We start from the raw sequence: 8,753 nt of genomic DNA, 5'->3' as shown, positions 1-8,753 counted from the left end.
GCCAAGTTTAGAGCTCGAAAATAAAGTTGGAATCCTTAGGGAAAAAAAAAAAAAAACTCTGAAAGAAGGCAATGTTTAAAATTATTTTATCAAATGAAAGTTGGGGGTAGAACCTCAATACTGGTTTCCCAAATGGGTGGTGGACAAAGTCCTTCATCGTGAGCATGCCCTTTCCTGCCCCTGCTCTTAGAGACCAGAGTCCTGCTGCAAGAACGGGAGGTCTCAGGGCACCAGGGGCCCACACCACTGAGACTTGGGCAGGGCATTGGGAAACCGGAGGCTTTGTTCGAGAATCTCCTGGCTCCATGGCTGAACGCTGTCTGACTGCCCAGAGTTCTTCAGAATAGCAAAAGGCAAAGCACCAAGAGGAGAGTTTTCTCTGGGTTTTAAGACGGCAGCCCAGAGAACACTGTTCCAGACATCAGGGCACAGTGTTTCCTTGGCTGGCATCTGGCCCGAGACTCTCAGGCGACACTGGTGACAAAAGCGCTCTCCAGCCAGGGGTTGCCCTTGGGAGGAAGACTGGGCACCTGCCAACTCCCAGCCCAGCACCCTGTGCTGCGCTGTCCAGCCACGTTGGGGTGTCTATGCCTGTCAGTGGGATGCGGCTCTGCTCTCCTATCTGGCACTTGCCAGCTCAGAGGCGGAGCCCCAGTGTGATCCGTCATTGGCCTAGATTTGTGGTGTCTCCTGAACAGCTTTCCCTACAGGTAGGGGAAGCCATCCTTCGTGCACTGGCAGGCATAGGACACCCCAAGCCATGCTTTGTTGACTGGCAGGCACAGGACACCCCAACAAGGTACAGTCCTCAGCCTGGTGACCCAACTGAGGTCACAGTTTGTTTACGTCCCCACTATGCTCTTCTAGGCTGGAGGCAAGGAAGAAGCAAGACTCGCATTCTGGGCTAGCTCTTCCTGCTTGTTAGGCCACTGGTGAACTCTGCATGGGGGGCTGGAGGGAGGGGGCAATGGGGTGTCACATTCAGGAGCCACAAAAAGCCTTGGCTGGGATTCCATGGCCATCAGAGGCTAAGAGCAAACAAAATCCTAGAAGACAGAGGCATTTTCCTGGCCCGTGTTGATCACACAAGAGAAGTCAAGACGTGCCACTGGCTCCCCCAAGTCCCAAGGTGCCCCAGAGGAAGGTAACAGGCTTCCTGAATACCAAAGGGCACAGCAGGCACTCTACTGCCAGCCCTGTGGCGGCTGCAGGTGACACAGGAAAGAGAGCTGCCCGCCAAGTTTTCACATTGCCTTCAAAACAATACTCCACTCCACTAATCCTTACCCCGAGCCACTGGGTTTTCCCCGGCTTTATCTAAGGTCCTCTGATGGTACAGCCCGAAAAACATCCAAACATGTGGGGGTAAGGGGGTGTCTGCCTGTCTCCCACTAAGCCTGTGCATGGCATACTTGTGTTGGGTCCATGCCAAGGAAGTGTAGACAGATGCTGACTGATTTATCACACTGGGGATTAGTTCTACTCTCCACTAATCATATGCACTAATCTCCTTTGGCAAGAGATGCTCTGGGTAGGAAGAAATAAATAATCAAGGACACAATGCAGTAAATATCGTAAGCCAAAATTTCAGGTTGAATCTCAAACCCAAACAAGACATCACTCCTGTACTTGGCAAAGTAGGGGCCATTGTTCCTAGTACTGCAGCATCGGCAAGAGTCTGAGGAGCAGCAAGTGAGGTGTCAAGAAGGTCACAGCTGTCCCTTTACCCGGCTTCTCAGAGCAGGGAAATGGAACATTTTGACTGAACCTTAGGATCTTATATGCGTTCACCTGCTTACATCTCTCCCTCCCAACTCTTTTAAATCCAAAGCACACCTGAAGCACTATAGTTGCCTGCAGCTTCCTCAGTCTCCCAACCCTTCCCCCCACCTAGGTCCCTGACTTCTCTGCCAACTGTTTCACCCACTGAGCGCGCGGACCCTCCCACCTCCTCCCACCCTCCTGGGCTCTGCCTTTCCTCCCTCAGTAGCACAGGTTTTATGGGACATAGTATGGAGTTTGACACATGAGTTTCCGAAAGTACTGATGTGTCTCATTTCATCTTCTACATTGAGCATTTTTTAACCATTTATTTATCTATGCATACAGAACTGGGGTATAGGCCAGAGGTGCAGAGGCAATGAGAGGCTTCACCAGAGACAGAGTGGGGAGCAGAACAGGCAGATCGACGAGGTACACTGCTGAGGGGAGCAGCGGGCAGATCAGGAGAGGTCTGCCATGCCATGTGGGTCACCATATGGGGCAGGGATCGAACTCACACTGGAGCTGCTGTGGCCAGCTTGCAGTGCTGTGTCCTAATCCACTGTGCCACCAGGAAGGGCCTTCATTAAATATTTGAACTTCTTCATTGCCCCCCAAAATGCATTTGTATTTAGAGATATTTAGATGTCAATGTGAACATGTCCAAGAAGATACACAGATGATTACTTCGGTCATGAAGCAAAGAAGTGATCATTTAAAGACTACCACATTAACAGACCATAAACACTCTGATAACTAACCATTTGGGAAGCTCAGGTTAGCAAAGTCTTCTGTAGGTGAGACCAGCACTTGAATAAGAGTTCACAGAAAGTCACCATGTTCCAGGGGCTCACCCCAACTCTATAATGCAATAATATTCACTCATGCACTGGACATATGGTGGGCTCAAACCTGTGTGAGAAGTTTCAGGTTTGGGGAGGCAGGAGGGGCCTGACAACTTACAAGCAAATGAAGCAAAAGATCACTGCAGCGCATGAGAAAAGCAACTAGGAGTCAGCCATTAAAGGAAGCAGTGCACTGGGGCCAGGTTGGCTGAGCGGTACCAGAGTTGAGACCTGAGCCAAAGTCCAGTCTCAGCTGCGTGTAATGCGCACTGGCTGCACGGGCCAGCTCCCTGCATCGAAGTGGATTCAGAAAGCTGGCTGGTAAGTGCTGCAAGCAGCAGCCTTTGCTCAATCCTGGGACCAGCCAGCAAGACAGACTGCAGTGAAGAACCCTAGCCCTCTGGGCTGCTACCTTCCCTGATAACGTGTGAGGTCCAGACACAGCAGGCACTTGGCAACTGTCCTCACCCACCATACTGACACCTACAACTCCGACTCAGAAAATAAACAAACCACTGCCAGGCACTTTGCGGCTGCTCCAGAACCTCCTTTGAGCTTTCTTGAACCCAGTGGCCCTTGGAAAGGCTAACCTCAAAGATGCCAGGTGACTCTTGCTCTTTTTTAAGAGTGAATTGCACTTCAAGGACAAGTACCAAGGCCATTAAAGGAAGAGGCTGTTTGTGAAACGGCAAACTGCATCTGTGGCCCGAACCAGCCTCCAGAAGCACCTGTGGAATTCTAACAGCTGAATCTACAGCAGACACGGCCCCCTCCCTGCCAGCCCAGGGCAAAGGACAGCTGCACTAAGACCACCAGTGACCTACACTTAGACCACCCGAAAGGGCTGTCTGGGAAATAGGAGGTGTGCCCTCTGTCCTGGGAGACAGCATGCGCAAAACACCTGCCCAGAAAGCAATGCCAGACATTTGAGTGTCATCCCTAGGACACACATCCTCTCTCTCGGGATCCTATCAGGCCAGGGCACCTGAAGATTTTGCTTAGCTAACATTAACAACCACCATATAAGTGAGCTTGCCCGGGGTTGGCAGGGGTGGAGGGGGAGGTGCTGAGGACTTGGGGGAGAACCCAGCTAACAAAATCTGTCTCAAAAGTGTTCCATGCTATTTTGATGGCTACTATCCACATATAGTACTTTGCAGGCCCACTTTAACTCACGCTTAGCTAATCTTGTCCATCCCCAGCATGGCCTCTGCCAGCAGCTGTGAGGGACTGGTCTCAGGGAATCATCTGTCAGCCACGGGAGGCAATACAATACCAGCCTGGCTGAGAGTGGCGCCTGGGGGCAAATAAACAGAGTTCAAAGCCTGGCCCCACCACTTCCTCAGACCTTGAACATGTTACTTGATCTCAGAGGCTTATTTAGTTTCCTTTCCTATGAAATGGAAGGATGCTTCATAAAGGCTGTTGTTGAGAGGATTAACCACACAGAATGGGTGTCAAAAGCTTGCTATGGAGACTTCCATCAGTGTCAGCCACAGCCGCTTCTAGCATTCCAGACCTGAGGAAACCAAGACGCGCAAGTGAAGCCAGGTCCCACGGCACATGTAAAAGGGGAGAGAACTGCCGCTCAACTTGGCCTTTCTCCCCTAAAAGTGCTGTTTCCTAAACTAGTGGTTCTCAGTCAGTGGCTGACCCTAAGGAGCTTTTAAAAACTCAATGCCTGGTAATTCTGACTTGGCTGGGGAACTCGCCCAAAACAGACTTTCCCCCAAAAGCTCCCCCTAGTGATTCTAATGTATAGCTTTGGCGAGAATCACTACAAAGGCCATCCAGTGAGAAGAGAAGGGTTTCTTCTTTTACACATTCCCTTATCTTCCTCCTTTAAATCGAATATATCTTGGCTCAAAGCCCTACTGGGATGAAAATCTATCAGGATTTCAGTGCCATGTCATACTTCTTCACAATCACCTCTCTGCAGTGTCTATTTTAAATCCTTGGTGAATAGGTTGGCTGTTTGTCTGACGCCATAGTATTAAATTAAATTTAAAAAAAAGTTTCAGGCTATGAGCTGCTGTCCTCTACTTGCTGTTTAAGACGACCTGCATTAACCAATATGACACCCCTTCTCTCCCCACTGATGAGGGCAAGTATTTATAAAACACACAAACCTGCCTTTGTCAGGACCCACCACATGGCACGGGCTCCCTCCCGTATGTAACCTGCTACAGAGATGAGGAAGCGGACATCCCGAGTGGATAAGTAATTCACCCCTCTAGGTAGAGACCGAAACACCCACCGATGCTCTCAACTTTGACTAAAAGAACAAACAGAAAGGCCAGCTGACCTGTCCTTTCAATCTTTGAACTCCCCAAGTTATAGTCCGTATTTGAAGGAAGCTCCAAGTGGTGCGAGAAGCATTGACCACAGGTGGGTGTGGCCACAGGGTCCCCACTCAAGGTGCTTTGGATGCAGAAATCACAAACTAATCAATCTCAGGCTTTCCACTGATGTTTAACTGTTCTTTTAACACAAACAGTAATTTTCCCACAACCTCTTTCAGTTACTAAACCTCGAAGGAATCTACTGTAGAGCCCCAATTAAGAAACCACTACGAAAGAGGGAAACAGGTTTAGGAAGAAAAAACCATTCCGTGTTTCAGATGCCATTAGAGGAAAAAGGGACAGGAAGGGAATCTGCAAAGATGCCAAGAAGGAAAACTCATTTCTCTATTCCAAGGAGACAGATGACTGTAAATATGGAGAATCACACACTGCTTGGAATAACAGCATATCCAGGCTGCAGGTAATTTTATAAAGAAAACTCTGAGGCTACACCCCAGAACCATATAAGGGATTCCAGGAATGGCTGGGGACAAGAGACTTAATCCATCAGCTTTAGTAACTCTTTACCCCAGCCCTGAGTGGCTGACAGGAATTTTTTGGCAAAGCTCTCATCTGTGTGTGGGACATGGCAGACTAAGTTTAATGGATGGTTTTTAGGCCTGGAAGAAGGGAGATGGCTGCACATTCATGGGCCAGAATGACACCCCTGAGCCCACACTAGCCAGTGTCAGTGCCACACCGAACCTCATTCAATCACCTTGAGCTAGGAGGAGGACTAAATGTTAGTATAGTACACTACATATAAATACATGTATTTACATATACATACACATACATAAACCAACCTATAGTTGTATGACCAATTACAGTTTACAAAGTACTCTATAAATATCTGCTTTATTCAGAATTCAAAAAGGGGTGGGGTTGTGTATCATCTATGGCCCAATCTCCCTCAACATTTAAAAGGCTGCCTTCCACCAACAGGTTTTACAGAAATACAGCCAGATTGGAGGCTGCCCCCATTTATCAAGCTCTTTAAGAGCACACGCCAAAGAGCTGCAAAACCAGACAGACCTACACATCTCCCAGGGTCCCTGGCGACCCTGCAGAGTGTTAGCGCTCCTTAAGCACCCTCCACCCCAAACTCTCAGTCCAGCACAAAAGACAAGTTGGCGGAGGAGCAGCCAGTGTTGGGGGTGACTGGTGACCTGGAAAACCACAGAGCCAGCTCCCTGTCTCCTGCAGCAGGTCTGGGTGGGGAAGGAAGTGGTGATTCATACACCAACAAACCCCAAGGGGGCAAGCTGTCAAGTTGGCTGAGTGACCCACCCCTATGAAACATGACAGCAGAGGCCGCCTGGAACTCAGGTGCCCCCTGAAGGGTCTGCACCTGGGATCCAGGGTTACCCGTCAGGCAATCCCAAAAGGGCTGGCGCAAAACATCCAACTCTAGCCTGGATCCTTGCCCCGTGGGCCACAGAGCGGGACTGCCTGGGGGCCCAGCCACTGGAAGCGCCCTTTTCAGAGGCTCTGTAGCTGGGACAGGGCCCAAGGTGAACCTTTCCAAAGCACTCAGAGACCACCACGGACCGGGCAGGGCGGCTGCTAACTGCCAGCAAATTCCCAGGTCCGCAGGGTGTGTGCGCACGTGTGGAACGCCGCCAACTCTGCGGTCTCCACTGACCATCCTCAAAACCCGGGCGAAAGCAGGTTCCAGGCATTTATCTCGTCACCGCCGGCGCAGGTGTAGGACAGGGGAATGGAAAGAGAGAGGGAGGGAGGGAGATCTGGAGCAGGAGAGATTAGACCTAGAAAGGAGGAAAGAGGAGGAGGGCAGGAGGCAGAGGGGCGGAGCGGTGACGATGGACCGAGAAAGGAGAGCGCCCAGGAGGCGAGATACAGCGCGTGGGAGATTCCCCTGGCTGGACTCAGCCCGGCCGGCATCCGGGAGAGTGGCCGGGGCCGGCGAGCATGCAGGAGCGCCTTCCCAAGCGTCCCCGAGGCTAAGGCTTTCCGCAGCGTCCCGCGCTTCCAGCCCTGGTGCCCCGGAGCAGAAGCCCAGGAACACGCCTGTTTCCGGATCCCTTTGCGCTCCGGAGCACCAGCCGAGCACCAGCCGAGTGGGGGACGACGGGGTGGCCAGCTGGCCACAGCGCCCCCCGCGCCAGCCCGGGGAGGCGCAGCTCCCGGGCCGGACCCCGCCCCTCGGAGAGTGGCTGGACCCGCCCCCCCGCCTGCCTGCCCGCTCGCCGGGAGGGAGGGTGGGCGACCCCGCGCGGGGCGGCGAAGGAGGGAGGCCCCTGGCCCCGCACCAGCGCGCCGTAGGAACCGAGCCCGTACAAAAGCGCCGAGCCAGCGGCCTCCCACAATGGCCTCGATCTGCACGCGGCGCACTCCCCTGCAGTTCGGCCCAACGCGCATCTGCACTCACATCTGGGTAGCGAGGGGCGGTGGTCGACGGGGATCCAGATCTTCTGCACCCGGCTCTGAGTCAGCTCCAAGGGCATCTTCGCAGCCTAGACTCGGCGGCACTCCGCCCCTCGCGAAGAATTCACACTTGGGGAGCACAACGGCCTGCCGACCCCCGAAACAAAGGGTGAGAAGGGGTGCGTGCGCGGAAGCGCGGCCCGGGCACTCTCCCCAACGCTACTTTTGGAAACGTGCTTTGTGCTAAAATCACCAATGCTCGCTGCCCCGGGGTGAGGCTCCGCTCCACCAGCGCTACTGGGGGTTGAGGCTTGCACCCGCTACGCCTGCAGGGCCGGGCTCGTCCACTCGTAAAGTCCCGGAGATGCTCCGAGCGCAGTGACAGCCGAGGTTCCCGAACGCCAGCTCGGGTCCGCCTACCTCCCCGCCCGCTCGCCTCCTCTCCGGCTCTGCTGGGTTGCCGGGCGCTCCGGCTTTTAAGAATCCGACCGCCGGTTCAATCACGTCAGCCTGGGCGGGGACGCATACTTCTAGCTCCAGCCCCCTTTCACGTGAGGAGAGAGGATGGACAAGCCAGGAGGCGGCTTGCTGGCGCCCCCTCCAGGAAAACTACGGCATCGCGCTCTGCTCCTTCAGTCCCTCTAGTAAGGGCGTCTTAGCCCTTAAAACCCAGTCCTGGCTGAAGGTCCTGTTTCTGTCATCCTAAGGACCACTGGCATAGCTTCCCGGAATCATCGCCTTAAAAGTGCCGCGGAGAGGGAGTGGAATACTTCTGAGATGATGGTTAAAACGCACTTCAGTGACTAGGCCTCTTTGATGAGAAACCCCAATATTCTGCATTCTTAACATGCACTCCAAATCAAGCTGGACTGACAAGTTAAGGACTAGGTTAAGGACTAGAGAGAAGGGGGTTGAGGGGGGCAAGACGTTGCTGAATGAGAGGAAGCCTGGAGCAGATGCTGAGTGCCTGTGGGGCAAAGCTCTCCTGTAGCTGCCCACTAGGGCAGCTCTCTTAGTAAGTACCTGGGAATTTGGCCTCCCTGCCCCCACCTCCAGGATTGTCTGGCCTTCCAGGAGAGGGTTTTCTCCTGTGAGAGAGCAGGAGTGCTCACCCAGCCCATGACCCCGAATTCTTTGATGGCATGATTAGTGATGAACTCCACACCCAGCCCCAAGACCTGGTGTCCAGGGTTCCCCCCCACCCCGGGTCTGGCTGCTGAAAGACCAGCGATGCCGGGGAGTGGGGCGGGGCAGAAAAGCCAGGTTTTCAAGGTCCCCATTTACAATTCTGTGGATGAACGTTTCCCTCTCCGAGATGGAGAGTAAACCTAGCTGATCCTATCTCGATCTACAATTCATCATATGACGAAAAGCCCGTAATAACTATTGGGAGTCATTGCCATGATTATGCGTACCC

The 8,753-nt window shown here is 53.0% G+C and overlaps 1 protein-coding gene across 2 annotated transcripts in view; it reads right to left on the bottom strand.

The window, feature by feature from the left end:
• Nucleotides 1-8,364, bottom strand: part of PFKFB3 (6-phosphofructo-2-kinase/fructose-2,6-biphosphatase 3) — a 27,447-nt gene extending 19,083 nt beyond the window's left edge. Inside the window, exon 1 of one of the 2 annotated variants that reach the window (XM_012731329.1) lies at nt 7,341-8,364. In XM_012731329.1, the coding sequence (XP_012586783.1) occupies nt 7,341-7,416 (76 nt within the window). In that variant the 5' untranslated portion in view covers nt 7,417-8,364. The remainder of the gene's footprint in view (nt 1-7,340) is intronic. The other variant, XM_012731330.1, reaches the window with a different exon arrangement.
• Nucleotides 8,365-8,753: the final 389 nt, after the last annotated feature.

This window comes from Condylura cristata, unplaced genomic scaffold (genome assembly GCF_000260355.1).
Source record: "Condylura cristata isolate star-nosed mole 26May11 unplaced genomic scaffold, ConCri1.0 scaffold00030, whole genome shotgun sequence".
NCBI classification, from domain to species: domain Eukaryota; kingdom Metazoa; phylum Chordata; class Mammalia; order Eulipotyphla; family Talpidae; genus Condylura; species Condylura cristata.
The sequence above is the reverse complement of the archived record's forward strand: the minus strand, read 5'-3'. Positions and strand labels throughout refer to the sequence as shown.